At 42.7% G+C, this 25,656-nt stretch overlaps 1 protein-coding gene across 4 annotated transcripts in view; it reads right to left on the reverse strand.

Annotated features, from left to right (window-relative positions):
* Window positions 1-25,656, reverse strand: part of TRIM37 (tripartite motif containing 37) — a 39,202-nt gene that overhangs the window by 6,245 nt on the left and 7,301 nt on the right. For 3 of the 4 annotated variants that reach the window (XR_008327752.1, XM_053366880.1, XM_053366881.1), the window contains exons 7-22: window positions 23,743-23,865; window positions 22,887-23,010; window positions 21,911-21,978; window positions 20,558-20,682; window positions 19,483-19,533; window positions 17,651-17,732; window positions 15,045-15,121; window positions 11,978-12,157; window positions 11,188-11,302; window positions 9,788-10,000; window positions 8,256-8,392; window positions 6,807-6,901; window positions 4,866-5,066; window positions 2,814-3,119; window positions 1,172-1,303; window positions 557-743 (exon numbers count right to left, since the gene is read on the reverse strand). Coding sequence is in view for 3 of the 4 variants with exons in the window: in XM_053366880.1 (XP_053222855.1) it covers window positions 557-743; window positions 1,172-1,303; window positions 2,814-3,119; window positions 4,866-5,066; window positions 6,807-6,901; window positions 8,256-8,392; window positions 9,788-10,000; window positions 11,188-11,302; window positions 11,978-12,157; window positions 15,045-15,121; window positions 17,651-17,732; window positions 19,483-19,533; window positions 20,558-20,682; window positions 21,911-21,978; window positions 22,887-23,010; window positions 23,743-23,865 (2,216 nt within the window). In the remaining variant the exon portion in view is untranslated. Of the gene's footprint in view, window positions 1-556; window positions 744-1,171; window positions 1,304-2,813; window positions 3,120-4,865; window positions 5,067-6,806; window positions 6,902-8,255; window positions 8,393-9,787; window positions 10,001-11,187; window positions 11,303-11,977; window positions 12,158-15,044; window positions 15,122-17,650; window positions 17,733-19,482; window positions 19,534-20,557; window positions 20,683-21,910; window positions 21,979-22,886; window positions 23,011-23,742; window positions 23,866-25,010; window positions 25,539-25,656 lie in introns of those variants that run through there. The other variant, XM_053366883.1, reaches the window with a different exon arrangement.

Consider the following 25,656-nt stretch of genomic DNA (forward strand, 5'->3'; position numbering starts at 1 on the left):
CAATTTCACAGAATAAAAAGTGGCTATGTTCAGAACCCCCCATTCCAAACAGGTAACCCACCTAAATAAACCCCCCAAAAAGATAAAAAAGCAGTCACCCGTGCAATCTGAACAAACAATAAAAAATTGGGAGGGGCAGGGGACCCTGCCAGGCACCAAAGGAGCGTCTGAGGGTGCCATGGTACCTACAGACAACAATTTGAGGCCCCAAAGCCTTACATGGCTATCAGTCTTTTACAAAGGACCACCCACCATATTGCCCCTCTGCAAATACTCCCCTGTCAAGCACACTACTTCAGCCAACATTTTCAACAAATACAAGTAAAGCGGGCACATGCCAGAGAAAACATGGGCTACTTTTAATATATGGTGGTTTTCTGGTGCAGGTCAATTTATTATATATGTAGCATTAACTACTGAGCATCTCCCAACAGGGAGGATGGGAAAGAGAGGGGCCCCAAGTTGAGAAATATGCTACAAAAGCCACAAGGTGAGAATAAAATGATGTTCCTTTCTTTGAAGCCACAAACAGGCTAACTGAGCAACACAAACTTACCCCACAGCAGTTATTTTCCTGGCCTTTTCCACAGGCATTATGCCATTTAAGCCACACGCACCCACATCAGAATCTGAGACTTCACACTGCCTGTCTTCGGGCTTAGACAATGGCTCTGAGGCACAGCCGTTGGTCAAGGACCTGGGGGAGCCATGCCTACTGCTGGGCTTTGGGTTTCCCAGGCAACCTATGGAAAGGCAAGGCAAGTGTGTCACACGGCCACCCAGGCTATAACAATGGGATCCCAATGTTGCAGCACACAATCCATACTTTGGAAAATACTGTATATTGTCAAGCCTGGATACTTTGGGTGGTTTGGTTTGTGAACAACTTTCTATCGCAAGGGTAGACATTGGGGTCTCCTCCATACGTCACTGGACTTCAACACCCATCAGCCCCAGCCAGCATGGCCAATGGTCAGGGATGATGGAGTCTGGAGGACACCATGTTGGCTACCCCTGCTCTATTGTAAGGTCTATTAACAGCAATTTGGAATCTCAGTATGCAGTAGTTACCAGGGAAATCTCTCTCTCTCTCTCTCTCTCTCTCTCTCTCTCTCTCTCTCTCACACACACACACACACACACACACACACACACACACAACTGTTTATACCTTCAGAGGAAATCTGACAATCTCCCTTCAAGTGAAGATTTCCATCCCCACAATCCATTGCTCTTCGCAGAGACAAACTCCCTGCTGCTCCACTTCGGCTAGCTTTGCTTGAATGAATTTTCTTATTTGTGGCTGCAAGATTTAGAAAAGGAAACCTACATTTAAAATAACCAGCATTAAAAAACAAAAAATAACAAAGATATGCCAACTAATATTACCATTATCACATCTTTCAGTAATGACTCTGAAAATGAGGGTGACATCCCACTTGCCCTCCCAGGGAGATGGGACTTTCCCTTTCTTAGGGTAAACCTCCCCACATGCCTTTCTCATTCTGCAAGTTTTATTACTCTGCATCATTGAAAACTGCTGCTACAACGGAAGTTATTTAGTATCTAAACCAGAGCACCTCAAAGCACATCTGTCACCTAAACTGATTAAAAGCTTCCTAATTCCAGTTCTGGGGATGGGAGATCACAGAGCATCTAGTGGGGGCACAGCTCGGTGGGAGCACATGCATTGAATGCAGAAGGCTCAGTTTCTGGTGTCTAGCTAAGAGCATATTCTGGAAGCACAGATAGGAAAGACCTGTCTCTGCTGGAGACCCTGGAGAAGTACTGTTAGAGTAGATAATATTCAGCTATTGAGATGAGGGGCCTGACCCAGGGTAAGGAAGCAGCCTACGATCCTTAGGTACGTGAAGAGGCTCCTACTTAATTGTTATTAAGAACTCTCTACCCAGTAGACCCGCTGAAATCCTGTTATCTTGCTGTGTAAGCGATGATTCTTCATACATTAGTTAAATTATCTCTATCCTCAATACAAATGAGAAAGCAGAGAGTAAAGGAAGAAGTCCCTTTCGGCTCCTCTGTCTGTTCTCTTATTATGTAAATGAACCTGTTTGCATCAACTTTTATTGGTCTGTGACTGTAATAAATCAAATCAATCTATTGAAGGTTTTGCTTCATTTAAATTCTAATGAATTATTTCTACACCAGGCCTGCCTGCTGCAGTCTATCAAGCAGAACACAGCTTCCCGGCAGCTTAATATCCCCCCTGATCTTTCAACCTACACAACTGCAGCATCATGGAATGCGCCTGGAGAACGCCACAATAGGCTCAGGCATGTGCCGGGCTTGGTAGATCAAGTTATGCAGGCCTGCTCTGCTCTGTGTGAAGCACCAGAAACGCACCACATGAGGAACCTCATCTGAAAGTCTTTTTTCGGATTGTTTCAACACTTGCATGTTTCAACACTCCCCAGGGCTGGAATTCTTAGAATCCCAGGAGGCCACTAACTTGAGTAAAAACAACCCTCAAGAGAACCACCATCATGGTGGCTGCTTTGGCAAGAACTGTTTAACATTCACAGTACAGGCGCAGTCGGTTTGAAATTGGATCAGAAAACTATATAGGCTTCCAAGCTGCTGGACATGTAAATCCACAAATCAAAATGTCTGGCTGGAAAGGTTTATTTAACACCATTCCAATGGAACCATGAGTGCATGCTATCAGCTTCTTTTGCCACCTTCAGAGTAGGCGCACTCACGGCTAGGCTATAGAAAGGCAGCATACTTCTGTTCTCAGGCAGACAGACCCCATTCTGCAAAAAAGGGACAATTAAGCCCCCTTCCCCACTTACAATTCCGTATGTAGCAGCTAGAGAGGGATGATTTTGTCAGCAGCTCCCTCCCAAGTTCTTGCAGCTTGTTGTAGCTCTCCGTCCCACAAGTAGCCAAGGTTCCCTGGTCACCAGAAAATGAATAAGCGGTTGGCCCATCAGAAGCATTGCTGCTCCGGACCTCCGACAGCTGGTTCTTCACATCTGACATTTTACTGCGGACTTCAGCCATCTGGCTTTTCAACCTCTTCAGCATCTTCAAGTCTGGCGGAACACGCCACATGGCCTGGTGCCTCCGCTGATCCCTCTCTTTGAGAGAATAGGATGCTTGACAGAGAGGAAATGGAGGAAAAAAATAAGAAGCCCAGCAAGACAATGTCTATAGACACAGAGCAAATACCTGGGCCTTGCGCCGCGGAAGACGCCTTTTCTGCTCCCCAGCTAGTTTCACAATCACAGAGCTCATGATTTCATTCTGTTGGCTGTTCTGTGTACACCATACATAATGGCAACTACAGAACCAGCACAAACCATGCAGTCTGCACAGCATAAGTGAATGTGGTTGGAAACCAATCAGATGTGGCCATGCGGGCACATCAGTGAAGGCAAACTGAAGCTGCACTGCCTTTGCTCTGAAGCTCTGGGTTCTGCTCAGAATGTGCATCTGGATATACATCAGAATGCTCATTTAAGTCCTTAAATTTGCTGTAATTATCCCAGCTGCATTCCAACAAGACACGATATAATCAGATCTCTTCCTCTGTCCACTCAAAGAATCACAACACATGTACCACGAAACATGGCGATGGAAACGGCAGTAAAGTTCGCTCCCCATCATCTCACTCCTAGCTGAAATTTAGAGCTCCCTTGTCAGTGGCCACCTTGTCATTATCCCCCTGTCTACGAATCTGGATAACTTCACAAGCCACTTAGCCACCTCTCTTTCTACTGATAACATGAAGCCTGCTTAATTTTGCCAGACTGCAGCAGCCAAGTTCTGTTCCAGCCTCTCTCTCTCTCTCTCTCTCTCTCTCTCTCTCTCTCTCTCTCTTCCTATCTTTAGAGCTGACAAGAGGTGTTGCTATGGAAAGAAGAAAAAGTGTGTGTGTGTACCAGATGGATCATCATTTTATCCTCTGCTCTCTAAAGTCAACAAAATGGTTGCTTCAAAGTGACCTGAAACCAGGTATCAGTGGCTCCAGGCCAATTAACTCCAAACAAAATAAAAACATTACAGTTTGACCTTCACTGGTTTGTAGCAACAAAAGGATGTGTATGGTTAGGTCACCTTTCCTCTGGCACGTGCCCAGTTAAGGCTAAGATACCTCTCCAGTGTTTGAAAGACAGATGAAAATATGGCCAACATGGCTGGTTTGCCCTGAGATCATGCCTGCCTCTCTAAGAGCTCAGATGGGCCACGGGCTGAGGACTGCAGGCATCTCAAACAACACCAAGGAGAAGCATCTGCAGCAGCAAGTATGCTACTAAAGGAAAACAGAACTGGAATGTATTATTAGAGAATTCTTAGGCTGGACAACAACAGTAAGTTATGTGGACAACACTGGATAAAAACCCTAAGATATCTGGTTTAAGCCAAATGCCTACATCCAACCTCATGCACACCCCCTTGGTTGTCTTCAGGGTTCAGGTTCGGGTTCAGCTTTCTCCAACCTGGTGCCCTCCAAATATTCTAAACTCCAACTCCCATCATCCCTGACCATTGGCCAAGATGGCTGAAGCTGATGGAAGTTATAATCTAAAACATCTTAGGAGATGAGGGTGGGCAGAACTGAGGTTGGGGAAAACTAGTGCAGACTATAAATCCTTCCCAGAAAAAGACCCTATGTGACAGACAAAAACCTAACATTGCACAGCTTTAGCAGCCAATTTCAAGACACACAAAGGTTTCGACTTGAACACACAACTGGATGACTGAAGTACATTCTGTTGCTTCACATTAAAAACCATTCCAAGTATAGCAAAGCAATTTGAACAGGAAACCATTCAGAAAGCTCCATCCTGTTAATGCTGTTGATTGGATGGCGGGGGGGGGGGGAGGTTCCATCCACTCACCTCTGTTCTGCAGCAGTGAAGCAGGAGGGCGCGGCTGTAGGCCCCACAGGTTTTCCATCCCATTTCTGTCCTTCAGGTCCAACAGGTGAATTAAAATCAAAGGGTCTATGTCAAGTAAGCTGCTACTGGCTGAAGAGCCTAGTGCGCTTCCTCCCCTCCTGGACATGCGGCTGCTTGCAGTGGGATAGCCGTGGCTCCCACCTGGAAGGAGAAGAATGCTTAGTGTTCTTATAATGCTTTAAGAATGTCTAAAGCACTTCACATTCAGCAGTGGAGGCCTTCTAAAGTCAGGGGTGGCTGTCATCCATTGGGACTGGTGAGATGGAAGGCAGAGAGACCAACAGGAGAAGAGTAGTAGAAGAGGAGGAGTTTGGATTTGATATCCCGCTTTATCACTACCCTAAGGAGTCTCAAAGCGGCTAACATTCTCCTTTCCCTTCCTCCCCCACAACAAACACTCTGTGAGGTGAGTGGGGCTGAGAGACTTCAGAGAGAAGTGTGACTAGCCCAAGGTCACCCAGCAGCTGCATGTGGAGGAGCGGAGACGTGAACCCGGTTCACCAGATTACGAGTCTACTGCTCTTAACCACTACACCAAACTGGCTCTAATAGTTCTAATTTTGTTCCCACCTTTCTCCCTGCTGAGTTGTACAAGGGCAACACTAAGGAGGAGAAAGCAGACAGGCAGCACCACTCCCTGGACTGGTTGTAAATAAGAAGGCAGGCAGTCGGAGGCTGGCTGAGGGCAGGTTGAGGTTGGTGGGGCAGTGCCCCGTCCACTGCAGTTGCCAACCCCTACACTCTCAAATAGCGAATTCAGTATGTGTGTCTGTCAGGATTGTAGCCAGACTACTCTTGGTGCAAAAGTCTGTGCAGGGAAACAGTGTATCTAGTTGCCAGCTGTAAGTTAGTTGAATGGGGAAAATAAACACCCATATAAAAAGCCACTAAGGGGCTCTGGCAAAGCAGGTGATTAAGAACACGCAATTAGCAAAATTGGAGATTCCTCAGAATTGAGTGGGTTACAGACAGACACCAGTGAGGGAGGATTTTACAGACAGCAAACACTTTTAAAAAGAGAAGGCTAGGGAACACAATCAATCACTTAGTTCTGCAGACATTATGCCTCCACCTCTGTTCCTGTAAAGGGGGTGGTATTAATCAGCTAAATATGAATTAATTTCCTGGCTCAGAAGGAATTCTAACAGAGGTATAATTTAACTGTCGTATGCCAGTGATTGCTATCTGAGCCACAATAGGATTTAGACAGTTATAAGGAGAACTGCAATACAACACCATCAACGCTTCCCTCCCAACAGGATAATTGACAGATCTTTGCTAGAACTGGTATCTTAAGTGCTTATTTAAAAAGAAACCTTCCAAGAGCTTTCAAAATCCCAACCACAGATGAAGAATCTGTGTCTGAATTAGTCAAATGTATAGGCACTATTCCCTTGGACTCCTCTCCACTTGATACTTAAGAGGTTCACACATTTCATCCCTTCCTCACCCCAGTAAGGAAGCTTATGCAGTAAGATCACACTGTTTAAGATAAAGTGTCAACACTCCCAAGGGAAAAGGAAAATGAGTAAAAGGCAAAAGAGGAAATCAACCACTGGCTCTACTTAAGAGTACTTTTTCTCTTTTCTTTTTAAAAAAGAAGACTGGGAAGCGTCAGCACTCCATTGATGCGTTTTTTAAAAGCCCTTAAGGAAATTCAGCTGCAAACCTCCCATGACTGTGAGCCAATGGGAAGACTGCCCTACATTGCAATAATCTCCACATACGGTACATGATGCAGCAGTTCCAAAAATAGAAAATCCTGCAGAATACACAGCTCTGCGTTGCCTCTGACGTGGCAGTGAGAGAACAAGGAGAAGGATGGAAAGCAGGCTCCGTATACTAAGATGCAGTTTAATGAAAAAAGGGTCCCATTCATACCCGAGGCACCTGCTGCGGCAGAAGCTGCCTCCTCCACAATATCTCCTTCCTCCAGCTCCATGTTGTGATTGTATTCCACATCATTTTCCCCAGACCTAAGAAACAAATTAAAGCAAAACAAAGAGCTCCTTTGAAGCCTTTGTTCTGAAAAATCACTTGTGCTTAAAAGAATTTCACAGATTTTAAACTGCACAGATTAGGAAATTCATTGTTATGGGATAAAACCACTCTTTCACACATGCACTTACATCACTCAAGTATTAGCATCTAAGGCTCAGTCTATATATGCGGCAGAATGAAGCAGCAGAGTCCCAGGGTGCTGGAATGGATTCTACCCCTTCAGCTACTTCAATAGTCCCTACAAGGTAGGTATCCAAAAGGTACTAGCTTTGCTAGTTTTCTCCTTGCAGGAAGACTTGTTTTTTCTACCCTTTAACATTTCCATTTCCACAACCAAATTCCCCCATCCTGTCCCCCTGCACCCTCCCCAAATCTGTTCTAGATAGCTTGGGGAACCCCCAGAACAGATTTTAGGGGGCACATAGGGAGAGGAGATGGCGGGCAAGTTCAACTGCATGGCCACAAGTGTGTTAAATATCCACTTCATCTCCCACTTTTACTCTGAAGTGGTACAGTTCATTCTGCTATCTCAATCAATCAATGAATCAATCATTCTATTTGTATGCTACCTTTCCAAAGTTAAAACCATGCTCAAGGCGGATTGCAACATATAAAAAATACAAGCTTAACAAAAAGAGTAATAAGCAATAAACAAAACATCAAAAAGTACACAACCAGACTGAACAATTTCCACATAAATCATTAGATCCAAAATAAAAGATATTTAAAAATTAATAGCAACAACCCCAACAAAACTCATAAATAATACCCCAGTGCTAAAAATGCTCATTCATCACTATTCTCAGCCCTTGAACCCTCATTCTATTAAAAGCATAGACCACTGGGAAAAAATCACATTTGAAATGTACAGGCATGTAGTCTTAGAAAGAAGCCAAATATTTGTAAGTGCAGACTGCTTCAGTGTTACAGGTGCCACACAATACTTATTCTGCACCTCTGTGCTGCCTCTCCAGACATTTTTCTTTAGGCAAGCCTTTCTAGACATGTAGAACTGGACATGAATTTTAATCTCTTTTTAGCTTGTTGATTTTCATTATCTTCTGAATGCTTTTCAATACCTGTCCTTTTACTGATAATTATGTTGGGGTATTTTTGTAAACTGCTTACAGGTTTTATTGCAGCCATGCGCTGTCTGAATTTTGTTAAATAAATAAAATAGATAAAATTTTTATCACAGTGTTTCATTTGTCCTTATGCTTTGTTAGCTGCCTTGGGAGCAACAATAATGTAGGGTAGGATTTCCCCTCCCAACCCTGCTTCCATTTCAACAGACAACAAAGATGGCAGAACAAGAACAGGGTCTCTTACATGGTCTCTTCATCAATATCATTTTCTTCTGTGTTGCTGGTCGCTGTGGAACTAGCTGAAGAGCTGCTGCCGTCCAGGTGGTTTGCCTCGTCCTCCCCAACAAGATCGACATCAAGGTCCCCATCTGAGAGTTCATGCTGCAGTCAAGAGCATGCAAAAATGGCTCTGAAATAATGCTTCTGTGTGCAGTGCAGAGCAGGGGCAGCCAACATGCTGCTCTCCAGTTGGTAGCCCAAGAACTTCCATCAGCCCCGGCCAGCGTGGCCAACAGTCAGGGGATTATGGAGTCCACATCACTTGGAGAGGACCATGTTGGTTATCCTGGCGCAGAGAAAGCAGTGACACTAATGTTTAGCTGGTTAACTGGAAAGAGGGAACTCTGGAAGCGGGTTTCCCACAGGCATCTGGCTGAACCCTGTGGGAACAGGATTCTAGGCTAGATGGCCCATTGGTCTGATCCAGCAGACACTTCTTATATTCTTATGTAAGCTAGGAACACAGAGGACTCTGCCCATGCCCCCAGAATTCCAGAGGGTAGCTGGCCCTATTCCAGAATCAGAGATCTGCTGATGCCTGGAACATGGCAGAACAGGACTTTCCTCTCACAGCATGGAATGAACAAGAGTAATGTCTACTGGCTTGCTAACTGTAAGTAAGTGGGACAGAGTACCTAAGAACATCCTCATTCTTGGAAGGAAGGTTTTAGGTACAGAACAGAAGGAAGGTTTTAGGTACTTGGTTTTAGGTACAGAACTGAGCTCCCTGAGAATTTCTACTTTGATTAAAAAACAATTTTTCTAGGTCTTATTGATTAAAAACAGATACTGTCTGAAACTGCCTTCTGAAATCTCCAAAGCCAAGGTAGTGGTCAATGAATAAGGTTTCCACGACTACCAAAAACAGAATACATTATACATTATGCAAGATAGTAGAATTCAGCCACACTAAACACAGATTTGCATGCTCTGGGCACAGACATTGAAAGGGTGTGTGTTTCAGCACTGATAAAAGGCTCCTTTAGCAGATGTCCCTCAGTACCACCCAGGATGTACGGTAATCTATTTTGAGATTCAAACAACTCAGCAACAGTTAGCAAAACAGGTTGGCTACTATTTTCAGATGTGTACCTGTCATCTACCCTTTTCTGCTTACCAAGCACAACCCCTCTCCATTAGCACAGGCTGGTCTATAGGCATTGGGATTTGCTCCCACAATAAATAGTGATGGTCAACAACTTGGATGGCTTCGAAAGAGACTCAGACAAATTCATGGAGAAGAAGGCTATCAGTGACCAATAACCACACAGGCCGTGTTCTCCCCTTCACCATCGGAGGCAGTGTGCCTCTGAATACCAGCTGCTGGGATTCACAAGTGAGGAGTGTAGTTGTTGTGCTCAGCTTCTTCTGGGCTTCTCAGAAGAGGCATCTAGTAGGCCACTGTGAAACCAGGATGCGGGACTAAAGGGCCATTGACATGATCTCAGGTTTGGTCATTACAGCAAATTCACCAGGGCAGGAGAGGAGGATTCTTACATTGAAGTCTTCATACTGTATTTTTTCTTCCTCGTCATCCTTTGCTTCTCTAGCAGATGCTGTGCTGGCCACAGCCTCAAGATGCACTTCAGAGTTTGATCCTGACTTCTTGGGTCTTGCTTCTGGACCATCATCACTTTGTGGGCTGAGGTGAGTATCAGGGGGAGACATGCCATGGGATTTCTGGGTACGAGAAAGCTCGATTGCAAGCCTCTGTCATTTAAAAAAGAAAAAGGAAATAAAGCATACACATATGGAAAACAGAAGGCATAGGTTTAATGTAGCCAACATTCTTTATACAGTCGTACCTTGGAAGTCGAATGGAATCTGTTCCAGAAGTACATTTGACTTCCAAAATGTTCAGAAACCAAAGTGCGGCTTCTAATTCCTGCAGCCAATCACAAGCTGCGGATGTTTGGCTTCCAAAAATTGTTCGAAAACCGGAACATTCGCTTCCAGGTTTTGATTGTTCGGGAGCCAATTTGTTCAGGAGCCAAGACGTTTGAGATCCAAGGTACGACTGTAATACTAAACCAGTTGTTCGCAAACCGCATGGTGACTGACAGCAAGAGCTGTGATGCCATGAGAAAATAATTAGATATTCCCTAGTGCCCAAGTTACATACCCAAAGAGATTACCCACCACATCTACTCCTGATTCACTTTTCTCTTTCCAATTAGCCTCTCCTGGAGACAGATAGCTCTGACATATCTCTACATTGGATGTGATTGGATCAATCACTCCAGATGCAGCAGCTTTGCCTGCCTGAGAAAGCACACCCGGATCAGTGACTCATGCAGAAATTCAGAGGTAGGTCCTTCTAAAGGCAAACAGCTCTTGCACATCTGGAAAGATGCTGCAGCACAAAGGGTAGAGCAGGCTTCCTCAACCTCGGCCCTCCAGATGTTTTTGGCCTACAACTCCCATGATCCCTAGCTAGCAGGACCAGTGGTCAGGGATGGTGGGAATTGTAGTCTCAAAACATCTGGAGGGCCGAGGTTGAGGAAGCCTGGGGCAGAGCACATGCTTTGCATGAAAAAGGGTTCTAGGTTCAATCCCCAGTGACATCTCTAGGTAGTAGAGGGAATGCCCCATCTAAAACTACTGCTGCCTCTCAATGTGGACAGTACTGAGATAGTTGGACCAATGTTATGACTCAACATAAGAAAACTTCCTATGGACCCAAGTGTAAATTGAAGCATGCTTACAATTTCAAAATACAGAAAATAAGAAAGGTTCCTAAACCCTCAGCAGTCTGGGAAACAAGCACAACACACTAACATTCATGATTTCATTGTTCAAATTAGCCCAATACACTTGCCCCCCAAAATATCAGTCACCCACTATAGTTAAGAGCATTGTCCCTCAATTTAGCATTCATGTGTCACAATGCTGCTCACCTCTTTAAGGTTATTTATCTGTTGGACATAGCTTGTCTGAACAGCTTCCAGCTGAGAAATGTACCAGTGCTGATCCCGACATTTCTGGAAGAAGGTGGGTGACCGCACCTGGAACCTTGTGGGGGGCAGAAGGAGGGGAAAACTTCACAATGCTTACAAAAGTCCCATACAAGAATAATGCATGTTCTATTAGCAGCTGGGTTCTCTACAAAGCTGTGACAGCAACCTTGTGTCACCATTGTTAAAGAAGAATCTGAAAGGAGGGACAGCGCGATCCAGCTTCATCCCATTTGCTGCTAAAAATTTAGGCTGCTAATTTAAACCAGTGAATTAAATCAGCTAAAGCTTAAAGGTTACACTTTGTTTACTGATGCTTATTTTGCTTCCAAAGTGCTACTGTAACAGAGATCAAAATTATATTAGAGAATACCCTTCCCTGTAACAGTGACAGGTAGCTTGCATCTATTAATCTGCAAAGTCCTCATACATCAAAAGGCACCAACTTGGAGGTCCAGCCAATATTCACATTTATTGGGCAATGATTACTCAATTAAAATTCTTGACCTTTAATTCTTGAACTTTTTTAAGAGACAGGCCTACTAAACAAGTTAAATTGAACTCCTCTCACCATTACGACACTACATACAGTAATAAGAGTGAGGCAAGGGCTGTTCCCCCACCATATAGGATGTAGTGCTAAGAGGTTCCTTTTCCTACTGTTCACCCTCAAAAAGCTGTCTGTGGTCATCTTGCACCCTTACAGCACTTGCGCAGAAGGCCTCTCCAGTACCTTAAGATGACGGTGTCATTCTGCCTGTTTAAGTAGCCTTCATTAGCAAGCAAGTCCAGTCGAAAGAACCTGTTGTAACCCCAGCACTCGCCAACTTCAAAATCAGACGCAAACTCTCGAATGATATTTTTAGCAGGATCATTAGTGGACTGGTGGACCATTTCCACACGGTATTCATACCTACAAAACAAAAATGCCACAGGTAAACAGAAGATAAATCACCCAGTGCTAGACCTGACCTTATGTGGAACCATACATTAACATCTATTAATTTTATAGTGCCACCCATGTATATGGCATTTTGCAAAGAATGAGAGGACAGGGCCCGGCCCCAGGGGCTTACATTCTGTATATTCACACAGGAGGAAGTGGAAGGGGAATGAAACAGTGGCAAAAAGGGGAAGAACATTTAGTTACTTCAGTTATAATTGTTGAGCTTTGTTACAGTAATTGTTGGTTCAATTATATCCTAAGTTACATTTCACTAATTAATAAATTTCCATCAATTAGCAGGCATGTCATCTTTCTACCAGCTTTTCGTTTTGTTTAAACAAAAAACAAACCTGCATTTCAATGCATGGCTGCCCTGTGAGGCAGGGCATAAGTCACATGAAAATACAACTAAATAAAAAACCACAACAGCAGCACTACTATTCAGCCAAACACAGACTTCAATAAGTGTGTCTTCAGCCTTTTTTCAAAGACTAGCAACAGTGAGGCCATAGATATCTCCCTGGGATATTTAAAAAATGCTGATGTGATGGGTGCATGGATAAGGGTATACACTGCGGTAACAACCAATGCCAGACAGCCGTGGTGGCCCACTGTAGCCTTCGCCAACCAGAAGCTGCTGGGTTGTTGAGAGTCCAACATCTTATGTGGAGGGCACACCTGACACAAGAGGGTAAGAACAACCGGTGCAACCATGGCTACAACTGTCTTCAACCAAAAATGTTCAGCTTCTGAGACAAAGTTTGCAAACTGGAACACCTACTTCCGGGTTTGCAGCTTTCGAGTTCCTAGTTGTTCATGAACTAAGCTGTTCAAAACCAAGGTACGACTGTACTATCAAAATGATTTAAAATATGAAGAGACAAATAAACCCATAACCAACCTTCCCATCTTATTTCACAGACCTTTTCAAAAAAGCACATTTACTAGCTGTAGCTTACCTCCCAAAACTCAAGCAATCTAAATGAAACCGACCCCTGAAAAACTAGGATTGGGGACCAGGGTTTTTATTCACATCAGGGCCAGGAAAACTTTGGCCCTCCAGATGCTATTGGACTCCAATTCCCATGAGGCATAGCCTGCATAGCCAATTGTTAGATATGATGGGAACTGTAGTTCAGCAACATGTTGGGAGGGCCACAGGTCTCTTAGCTCAGATTCAGACTGGCAGGAGTGGCAGGCTTGGTTCCTTGTCAAGGACACAATCTGGCTGTGGATGTTTTGAAGCCTTTGAATCAGCTGTGCTTAAAAAGCTGCTTAGGGACTAAATTCTTGATGACCTAGCATCTATGGTAATTTTTTGGCAGGTAACCTCTAGCTCACCTGAAAGACAGGCTGGCCAGCCACTTGGCTGCATTTGAAATCGATTTCCCACTGCAATTAACAGAGCTGTTCAGACCAAGTTCAGCACAACACCTCTGTCAAATATTCCCTTCTTGCCAAATATGACCATGAAACTACATTACTTAAGCCACTTTCCCCACAAGCAGAGGGCATTTAAGCCAAAAGTCGCACACACTCAAAATGTCCAATAAAATATTTAGCAGCCCTTGTTAGAGCCAGCTGTCCCAGTGTGAAGCCTGGGAGCAGGACATAAGGACAACGTAGGGCAGACGGGGAACAGCATTCTCCCCACCTGCGATTCCCAGCAACTGGTATTCAGATGCATTCTGCCTCCAACAGTGGAGGGGAAATAGCTATCATGGCGAATAGTAGCCATTGATGGTCTTATCCTTTGCAGGAAATGCCTAGTGAATTTTCAGAAAATGAAGGTGGCTGAAGAAGATTCTGAGATGTACAACTCTTTTTCTCCCCCCTCTCCATCACCCCCATGACTAGCTAAATCACAGATATGCAAATGTGCTGAATTTGCATGACTGATACAGTATAGGCAATAGATGGATGCCCGGGCACATAATTTTGGTCACAGAATCCACAGAGTTTTGGAAAAATCTAACATGGCTCATTCAGATGGGTGGGGTTTAAATAATAAAATTATTATTAATATTCAAGGGCAGTCTAGAAAAGTGCTGATATTTTGCAACTCTTAACATAACTGGCTTATATCTGCCCTTCCATAAACAAAATAACTCCGTATATTTGTATAACCTTTATATCCCAGCTTGATCACCAAGATCATCTGTAGGATTTGCTGGTAGTTCTGAGCTGGGTGACGCTCATTTGACATCAGCACAAAACTGAGCTTCAGTGTTATTAGCCCTTTCTTGAAGAATGGAGACTTGGCAGGGCTTCTATACTAACCTTCAAAAATTTGCTGAAATATTTTCTTTGCCACCAGGCTTATGCAGACAATAAGACAAATGTCCATTGAATAGTCAGCTGGTGGTCCATTTTAATTTTTGTGTATACAAATATTTGTGTAGCTAAACAAGCTCTGATCCAAGGGAAACTTTCCTCAACATAAATGTGGCAGGCGATTTTCAACAATTCTGCTTTGCCTTCGCATATGCAAAGACTCGCTCCAGAAGATTGGGGACCATTCAGAACAGGATAGGAAGTGTTGTGGGAAGGGGGCTCAGAGGGAACTGGAAAAACTGCCACACCATTTCCATTCATAGAAAACTCTTCTGGACCAAAGCCCCTTCTACACAAAAAAGGACATTTTGGATCGAGCACAGTTTTTGGTGAAGACCCCTAAAAGATTGGACTAAGTAATACTGCCTAGGTTCTTTACTACAGAATCACATGGTTTGAGCATACATTTCATGTTTGGTCAGACACATAATTTGACTCCCTGCTTCCTCCCTCCAACATTACCACAGACACAGAGTGCAACCCTATTCCAAACACAGGGGGAAACAGTGATTGTTCTTACTTGGATGTTTCTGGCAATCCAGCCGACAGCTCGAGAAACACAGATAAATAATAGCCTCGCACCACTCCATTTCCATCCTTTAAAAAACGTTAAAGTCAAAGTTAGTTTCTTACAACATGCCTACTACCTGCCAAATGAGATTTCAAAGTTCATAATTCAGCTTCCTGCCATTATTGAAAATACAGCTGAAGTGGGCTTTTACCTGATACACAGTTCCGGAGAGTCTAAAGCGAGAGAGAATGCTCCCCTCTCTGCCACCACCAATGCTTAAATACTATCAACAAATTGGTGATCTGTTTGAGGGGGCTTTACATCACGGAAACCACTTGTGCACTGAAGCCCCAAATGTCTTATGGCACTTTGGCCTCAAAAGCCAAGCACTAGCACCATAGCACCTGAGCCACTAGCCCCTCCTATGGGTGCAGCTTGGTGCATGTTCAAATAAACAGAACTTGGGTGTTTCTCCTTCTTAGGGTAATAGTTTATAATAGTTTCTCCTTCTTATGGTAACCTCTTCTCACATTTGTTAATAATTTTGTGTGTGTGTGTGTGCATGGAAGGATTTTTCATAGAAACCAGTCAGAACAAGAGACAACCAAGGAAAAGGTGTGGGAGAAAAAGAAGAGGGGATGAGTAAACCCTGTTAGCATGCTACCCTGTCTTACAAGATGCTGTTTGTATACCACTTCCCACACAGCCTGACTGGGCTTAAGAAGGTGTTTCTGGAATAGATTTGAAGAATCCCAGCATATTATTCTTGGGGGACTTCCATCTCCATGCCAGGGCTGCCTTGTCATGTTAGATCAGGACTTTTTGGCCACCATGACAAGCATGGGGCTGTCCAAGCATAGAGCTGGTTATATGTTCAACCTGGCTCCCATGACAAGGTGGAGTTGGCATGATCCAGGAGAGAAAAAGAAAATGTGTCTTCCCCAGCACTTTTCAACGCAGTCTTTGCCATTATTGGAAGAGGTCCAGCTTGTTCTTCCTTCAGCACTAGTGGTGAGGAAGATATTTATACAAGACAGGGCATCCTCGAGGCCAGCACTATCAAACACCCTCACAGGTGCAATCAGCTATGTTCACACACAACTGGATAACTCATCAGGCTTTTGAGGTATGATTGGTGTTGAGGAGATATTATCTGTTAAGCATTTATTGATAAGCAGCCATTTGGTGTTTTCCATGTTTTTATGATTGATCTATTGCTTTATGTCATTAGCTGTCCTGTGCTCTCTTTTTGGAGGAAGGCAGAAAAATGTCAAATAAATAAAAGATAGTATAAAGTCACACAGTGCTGCTTCATGCAAATAGATTGGCGTAAGGAACCCAAATGACTAGATATTTTCCTTCCTGTTGCCTCTGCCAGAAGGCTGCCCTTTCATTTGCTGCCAAAAGACATAAGCCTTCAGTCTGTTGCACAACCAGTGGCAGATATTTTTCTTCCAGCCTTGGAGTACTAACTTATTTGCCACCGTGAATAAGTGCCCTCAACAGCCAAACATGTTGCCCCTCCTCAGTTAGGCCCCATACAATCGGAATGTGGTTCAACAAAACGTTTATACCCACAAACTGGAAAGATTTCTTCAGTGTTGTGGTAATGCAATATTATAATGCGAAAAACATCTTGCATTTTTAAAAGCAGAATATTTCCTCTAGACCTCACTGCTTGGAAATAATATCAGCAGCATATAAAGGTCCAAAATCTAGAAAACTAAAATTGTGTGCATGGCCTCCCTCTTACGGTTTTTCTGTTCTTTGTCACTTTGTTCTACCCACCAGGCAGCCACAACTGCAAGGTTTTTTCTTTCCCCCATTTTACCATATTATTTGAAAACAGAAGCTGCATAAAAGCTATTGGCAAAGTTCCTAACCTGCATAATACATCCTGAGCACAGATTTTTGGCTTTTCTACACAGGCAATTTTAAGGGTTGTGTCAAAGATTCAAATCTTAGCAAAATTGTAAGCTTTCAGAATAACCGGTTAACATGTGAGGTGCCATGCAATAAATAAGTAATTATTTACATTGCCTGTCAATGCAAGACCACTTTTATTTTATTTTTTTGCCTTATTCCTGTGGCCATTACATGCTTGCTTTACAGATTCACCCTGTTCTAAATATGTATTCACCCATGCAGTGAATAGGGCAAACATGAAACTGGGTAAGTGCTGCTGCTAGAGAAAAAAATAGCAACATTAAAAAGTATCCCAGAGGTGATTGGCCTAAAAAAATAAGGAGCTTTTGATCCATCTGTAGGACTGTACTGAACAGAAACTGCTTGCAATATCCAAGCTGCTTTTCAGGAAATGGTCCTACTAAGAGGTATTTTAGTGAACTCTTTTCTTCTGGTGCATCCCTGGTGTATCAAATCATGAGGGTTCTTTTTCCAAGACTCCCCCCTATTATGTTTTCCCCACATTCTTTTAAATATTAGTTCCAGGTAATTAACCCAGAGACTGACATTTTTGGTTTCTGGAAGTTGTACCTCAGGACTACTCATAAGAATAGAACACTGCAGGCCAAGTTATGGATCACAATGCACCAGGAGTGAGGTTATGACCAAGATTTCAGTAGCTGTTTGTTAACAGTATCAGCCACACTCACTGGATAAACCTTGAGCCTCCAGCAAAGCCCAGAAACTTGAAGAGGTGGACTGTAAACGGGATCTGCCCGCTGGCGTAAAGTGCTGTTGAGATGAGAGAAATAAATATTCAGTGCAAAGGTTAAAGTAAATCTTTCAACACAAACGGGAGGGTCGTCATCTCTAGAGTAAGCATTCCTTAATGTGCATTTTCAAACCTAAGGAAATATATATCCAGCCACTTTTGATTGATGGGGTCTGTGTGGAGAGGGTAACAACATTCAGATTTTTGGGCATTGAATTACAAGAGGATCTGTCCTGGAGTGTCAACACAAGGGGGCTTGTGAAGAAGGCGCAGCAGAGACTGTACTTTTTGAGAATTCTAAGGAAAAACCATCTCCCGCAGAAACTGCTGCTTGCCTTCTATCACTGTGCCATTGAGAGCGTGCTCACTTATGGCTTATGTGTGTGGTACGGAAGCTGTACTACCCAGGACAGGATGGGGTTGTGCAGAGTTGTTAAGGCAGCAGAGAGCATTGTTGGCTGCCCACTCTCCACCTTAGAGCAGATTTATGCCACAAGGTGCCATAGGAAGGCACTGGACATAGTAAAAGATCCATCGCATCCTGGTCACTGTCTCTTCGAGCTCCTGCCGTCGGGACGGAGATACAGGACGATGAAGACAAGAACGAGCCGTCTTAAGAACAGCTTCTTCTCCAGAGCGATCTCAGCCCTGAATGGGAAGCCTGGACTTTGAAAGTCATCTAATCTTCCTTGCTGTACTATACTGTATTGTTTTAATTAGTGTTTTTATGGAGCAGTCGAGTAATTTCGTTGTCCCTGAGAGGGGGCAATGACAATAAAGATATTATTATTATTATTATTATTATTATTATTATTATTATTATTATATAAAATAATTATTCACTAGGATCCACTCTCTCAATACACACCATTAGAATTTTCTTTAGCAGCCATTCTATTATGCAAAAACATTTCTGTGTTCTGTTCTATGCCTCACTCCTCTTTATTCTTTTCCAAGGCTTTTATTATAAACTCCCTTATAGTTCTCTTTCACACCTCAAAAGCAAATTTTATGCTTCCTTATATTTGTACACACCCTCCTATCTTGTAGAAGACAGTAGGACGGATAGCCAATGTGTGCCCTCCAGTTGATGTTGCACTGTAACTCATATCAAACACAATCACCGGCCATGGTGGCTGGGACTGGTGGGAATGGGACTCCAACAACTTCTGGGGGAGATCATGTTGGTACCCATATAGCGGCACAAAAGCCTGACCCCACTCATTCTAAGTGGATTGTGGCTATTTGATCCTGGTGAAATGCACTCTGCACGTGTTCAGAAGCACTCTCTAGCGAGGAAGGTGATAAATACAGTCCCTGCAAACATAAGATATGGGAAACGCTGACTTCAGAGTTTGACACTTGCTTCTGAGAAACAGATTTTGGCTCCCCAGTTACCACAGGGAACAAATTAAGCATTGAATTCAGTTCTTTTGTTCCAGCTGGGAAAGTGAGCTGGTTACATAAACCAATCTGGAGGATAATTCATGCTCTTCTGAAGGGGAATAATCTGTTGAACAGATAGATTCTGTTCAATATTTCAATATGTCACTGCAAGAGGAATAACAACAGGAGGAGGAGCTAGTAAGGCATAAAAGATCCTCCTCCCTTAGTCAGAGGTTTGTGCACAGAACACGATAAAATACAACTTAATGTGTTCTGGAATTGAAACCCTGCCAGTGGCAACAGGCTTAGCCCAACCTCTGATTAAACTCCAGGATCGCACCCAAGCTAGCTAGAATCCCACTTCTTGGTAAGTCATGTCCCTACCTGAAGTTCTCCAAGACAAAGGTAGTTGAATCATATGCAGGAACCAACTCACTACAGGAAGGAAAATAACAGGTAAGACTTGAAAGTGCATGGTAAGAAAACGATTTACTTACCAAGAACATGACTGGCATACAAATGACTCTCCAAATGCCCCTAAAAAACTGCAGGAAGTTTCCACAGTTCACTCACAACATTACTAAAAAGGACGGTAACAACTTGTTAGGCAATCAGTCTTGTTGCAATAGTGATTGTACCCTTAGCTTTATGCAGTCATATGAACAAACTTGGGCCATACTCTGGTGGTCTGAGACACACCAAAGTCAAATAAGCATTGTTAGTCCCACTTCAGGTGTTCTCTCTCACCAACACTGAGGGAAGTGGAGCCTGCAGCTCACTCCTGAACTCTCAGGTGGATAAAAGTTCCATAGGAGAAGCAGGCTATAGGTCTGGCCTTCAATCTGGCATCCCAGCGCCATACATTACTGAACATTTTTATCATCCGCTTTACACAAAACGTGAGGCTGCCTCACTCGCAGAAATCTGTCACTGGGCCAAACTAAAAGCATGATTAACACATGGTATCATGGCTAGAGTGTCAGACTAGGACCTGGTAGACCAGAGATCAAATCCCCACTCAGCCATAAAGCTCACTGGGTGACCCTGGGGTGGCTCTCAGCCTAAGCTACCTCACAGAGTTGTTGTGGGGATTAAATGAGGAGGGGGAGAACCATGTACACACCACCTTGACCTCCTTGGAGAAAAAAGTGAGATACAAATGCAAGAAAGAAATCCCCAAAGAGTTGTGGGGAGCCAGATCCCTCTTACCCACTGGACAATCTTCACCTAGGACTTAATGTCTGCATAGAATCTATGTATGCAGATCAGAACCCTACAACAATCCCTTTCCCTGCAATTGTCAGAAGTAACAATAATGAGGATTTCACCAATGCCTATTGACTGTAGAATATGACATCCTGTGTGTACATGTACACCTTGGGAAGCTTGCATGAATAAGGATCAAATGCCTTTTACAACATCAAATCTGCAAACTTAAAACTAGTAGAGCCTGGAGTACCTTGTGAAGTCTGGAGGGACAGGTGTAGTGACAAAAGAGGCCATGGGTTTCCGATGCACCTGCTGAAACATCATCAATATCTCTGAGCTTTTTGATATCAGTTCACTTTTACTGCATGACCGTAGCTGCAAAAAGAGGAAATGGAGAACAAATGCATGCCTATGTCAATAAATCCACCAAGTGACGTAGCATTTTTAATTGGTTTAATATATTAAAAGTGTCTGTGCTAAGCTTAAGCTGCAGCAGCAATGCCCAGACAGAGGACTAAGGATATCTAGCATAGCAATATCTAAATAATAAACTTCAAACTTTTAAGAAAGCCAACCAAATCAAGTAAAATAATTCAAATTTGCCAAATGAGGAAGACTAATACTTCTGCTGCATCCAAGCTTTAAAACAGAATGGATGTACGTAGACATCCGTTATTACAAACACACACACAAAATGTGTTCCTAAGAGCAATTCTCTAAATGCTAATCATTGTTGGCATCTGTCTGTCTCAAGAGACAATGGAGTGTGCCTCCAGGGATGAAGTGAAACTGCTGTGGTAGCAGCACCGAAGTGAACTCCCCAGGGTGCAAGCCTGGGCAGTGTTCATGGAGGTCTTGGGCTACCCACTGATGTGGTCAAAATGAAAGCAGAGCAATACATTTCACACCAGCTTGGCTGAAGGAGTTGCTGAAACAAGGCACTATCCAACCGTCAGGTTCCACTCCGGATTTGTGCAGGGTTTATTCCTGAGCCTTTTGTTTCTTCAAGATATCCCACAAGGCAACGGAGGCTTAGGATCAGAGTTTTTCTTCTCCTAGCTGGGCTACCTTCCCAGGTTGACAAGCCCCAACTGCCCCTTACTTCCCTCTACAGCACGTGCAGAAACCTCCTTCTTGATCATTGGACCCAATCTTGGCCTTGTCCATTCAATTCACCAGAGCTTGCCTTCGCATGTAGAGGAAATCCCTAACTCACAGAGGGTTTGAGAACTATCAGCTACCCTCAGCTGGTTTAGCCAGCCAGTCAAAGCGCGGGGCGGGGGGCTGCTGACACATGCTGATAGCTTCTAGGATCCACAGGTGAGAACTGAGTGCAGTGGGGACCAAAGGTGGACATACTACCCCAGAAGGACCACAATGTGTCCCCCATTGCAGATACTACCTCTCCCCTAACAACCCATACACCCCACTAATAATCCAGAATATATATTTATCCAAAACTGGGGTACTGTTCGCAGAATTTACATATGACACATATAAATTCAATTCCAAATAAGAAACCCATACTATTTGCTAGTGAGAGCTGCCGGATAAAAATAAATCAAACTTTCTCAAAGGGATTCAAACCAGCTGCTTCCATCACCTGGTGCTCTACTTCTTGTAACAGGGATTCCAGGAGTTCAGTTTCTTGGGTGAGGGATGTCTTCTGACCTATTTAATTTAAGCCAGACAAGAAAGCCATAGTCAAGTAATGATAGGCTTTTAAGTAAACTGTCCTGGTGCTTTAATGCTAATCCAAACAGCATTTAAGGGATAAAACAAAATTTGGAGGGCCAGTTCCTAAAACATACATTACATACATGCATTTATTTATTTAACCACTCTAATGCTTAATTACAGCTGTCTCCAAGGGGTGTACAGAAGGCTCAATACAGTAAAACTAAAATGAATTAACCTTAATCAGTAACACTATAAAACAGGTAACAGACCAGGTAACAAATCATAGGTAACAAAGAATACAATTAAGATGCTTCATATGCAATAATAGGATTCCACTTCACTGTATTTTTGTTAACATTTCCCCTTTTTAGTTAAGAGCATGAATTTGCAAAGTTAAATCATGGGCTTACAGCATAGCTTGTGGGCTACACCTCCTGCCTGAAACACGTATTTATTTTTATATTACAAATGCTCTTCATCAGCCAACACCAGGACAGAGTAAAATATAAAATAAATAAGTCTTAACAGCCATCAATAAAACAAATTCCTAAAACAACCAGCAAAACTAAGCACATCCATGAAGGTAAAAGTCACTCCTTACAAGACCTAAAAAGCCTGAGTAAACAGGTATGTCTTCACTTGGTGGCAAAATACCAACTATGTCAAACCTGACATGCCTGAAAAAGGGCACCCACCAGCCATATCACTGTACCGTTTAATTAGTCTAATATAACTTATTTTGGGCATCAATATATTTGCTTTCTCTGTCTAATTGTTACCAACCTTTTGGAACAGAGCAAGCTATAGTTCTATGGATCACTATTATCTCATGTGGGCAACAGTTTTGCCAAAATCAAGATGCCTGCCCCAAAATCTAACAAAACAAAAGGCAAGCCTACCCATTAGTGTTATAAGCTTGTTCTTCAGCTGAGTGTCTAGCCTAGCAATCATCATCTCTACTGCATTCCTGATTTCCCGAACACGCTCGTCTTTCGCACTGCGTACTGCTTCTACGTTCCTTTCCTGGAAGACACACAAGACATTAGTTTACTACCAGCTGGAAAATTCACAAACCAGTTAAAAGTAAGTCACCTTGCAGCTGTAAAAGTTTTTTTGACTGATTTACTTTTAAGATGTTGATTCAACCAGCACCATCATGATCAGTTGAACACAGCATAAACTAGCTATAATGAAAACATGATCTATTATACAAAGCTATTGTCTAGACACATCCATCATAACAATCCCCAAAAGTAAGTAGCATGCATACTTCTTTTTTATAGTGCAAGCACATTTTGTTTTGTGTTCTAAAGAGCGCCCTCTGGTGACTTCAAGAGAACCGGTGCCTGAGCTTGCTCCCCACCCGCCCCAACTCTTCTTTCCTTGTTGTGTTGTGTCTTTTAGATGGCAAGATTTGAGGGCAAGGACTATCTTTTCTTTATTTATCAACAATAAGTCATTCTGGGAGGCTTTTCAGCTAATGAGCAGCAAGGGCCAGAATGCTTTAATGAATGAACTGAAGAGCAGAATATGAAGCAGAATACATTACCCAATGTGTCAAGTTTCTAAGTCTACAGATTGCAACCCAGCACAAAGGATGCATGAAGCAAAATTGCCCATTATAGGCATGATATTTTTCCAGTGTATATTTCCTTTGTAGAAGGTGCACAATATAAATTTAATAAATGAATAAAATCCTAAGAACATCATTGTAATGATATGTTAATCCAAAATGGGTATGAGGATTGCCCTTACCACTTCTTGCACCAAACTGATCAACTCCATCAGTCTTCGGCGAAGCTTTGCCACCTCTTCATTTACTTTTGTGACATGCTGTTCATAAATTTCAGCTAACGGTTTGAACGTATGTCCTCCATGCTGTTAAAAAGACAGAGGCTTCAGCTTCATTGCACCAGGACAGGACAGGTTACTTCCCCACCTCCTTCTTAAGAGACTGTCCCATAGAATATTATCTTGTCTTTAATGTGTTAACAAGCCTTGGATCTGGCTTCTGTTCCAGTCACACACTTCCTGAAGGAATCTATTCTGAGTCCAAAGTGACTGCCTGAAATGAGGTTCTGTATTCACTGTGCATCTCTTCAGCTAATTAATTTGAAACTGGCTTGACACTCTGAACATGTATATACCATTTCAGGAAAAGGCTAAATTAGCCCCCAGATGCACCTCTTATGGGAAGACTAATTCAAGGTTTAGGGGACTTAAAGGACTTACTTTGACAAAGCCGAGCTTCCTCCATTAAAGGTAGATTTTAAAAAAACAAAAAACCTAGACATTTAAAGAATGTTGTTCCAACAAAGCAGTTCAAATCAGAGGTTTCATTGAGCAGTGGGAGGTAGTTAGGCTACTATTTGGTAGTTCTACCAAAGCTGAGAGAAAACTATCACATTAATGGAATCCTCACATTAAGTCTATAAGCCTACAGGGATCTGCAGCAAAACAGACGGAAGCATTCCTTTATGGTGCAGCCCACTTAGAAGACTAACACTGCACTGCTCAGTCTTAAGGGCCCTTCATTTTTCTAATCCTATAAAATGTAATTTAAACAAGGACCATTTTCAAGTGCCAACACCTACCATGAGCCAAATGAATAAACATGAAATTCTAAAGCAAACAGCACTGTTGGAACCTTAAAAGTGTGAGATCTGCATGCAGAGAGAGAGGCATCTTGACACTGATGCTGGAATGAACCAGAAAGGTAAACAAAAACAGCAAATCTATTTATGAGTTGCCTTAAACAAACAAACAAAAAAAGCCTCTAGGTGATTTATTTAAATGTTATACACATCCAATATAGCAAATATAATCAATAAAACCCTAGCTAAAAACCAGCACTATCCAAATTCCCCCCACCCAGCAGCATAAATACATCAATCTGCAAAAATAACAGCACAACCCCCTCCATCACAGCCTTAACTAACACTATTACAGTCAATAAATGATGTTAACAGCTGAAAATGAAAAAAAAATATTTAAAAGTTTCAGAATAAGAGGAACATCTTTACCTGCCACCCAAAAGATGGTAAAATCAGCACCAAGCAAGCTACCCTAGGCAGACCACTCCAAGAGGGAGCCTCTGCTGAACAAGCCCTTCCTCTCATCAGCACCCTTTGAATCTCAGCCAGAGGGGCTACTCCGGAGGACCTCTATGGAAGAACTTAGGTCCTGGGTGGGCGCATATAGGAAAAGGTGCGACTGAATACAACAGAAGTATAAAAATGATTTCCCAATGTGTTTTGAGCAAGGATGATCTTCTTCTTGGAATGTCAAAAATCTGTGATACAAAGAGTTATGCCTCCACAGTACTTCAGCTTATATAGCAGCTGGCTGTCCTAATCAGATTTTCATAGTTAAGGTAGACTTCTTTCTCAAAATACATTTTCAATATTTTTTTTTAAACCCTCAAACAAAGTTCTCTGCTAGAAGTTCTCAATATTCAGGATTTTTGTGATGGATCAATAACCTGCATAACTTAACTGCTTCAGAGATAAGGGATCTGAGTAACTTAAAGTTACTTATATCCTAAAATGAATGAGTTAAATGTTTCAATGAAGTAGTTTTATATTTGGTGAAGGGTGGCTTTGTTCTTTTTAAGAAGGCACAAGCAATGTTCTTCTGTAATGATAGAAACAAGCTATGAAAAAGAAAAAA

The sequence above is a fragment of the Podarcis raffonei genome, chromosome 15, assembly GCF_027172205.1.
Source record: "Podarcis raffonei isolate rPodRaf1 chromosome 15, rPodRaf1.pri, whole genome shotgun sequence".
NCBI classification, from domain to species: domain Eukaryota; kingdom Metazoa; phylum Chordata; class Lepidosauria; order Squamata; family Lacertidae; genus Podarcis; species Podarcis raffonei.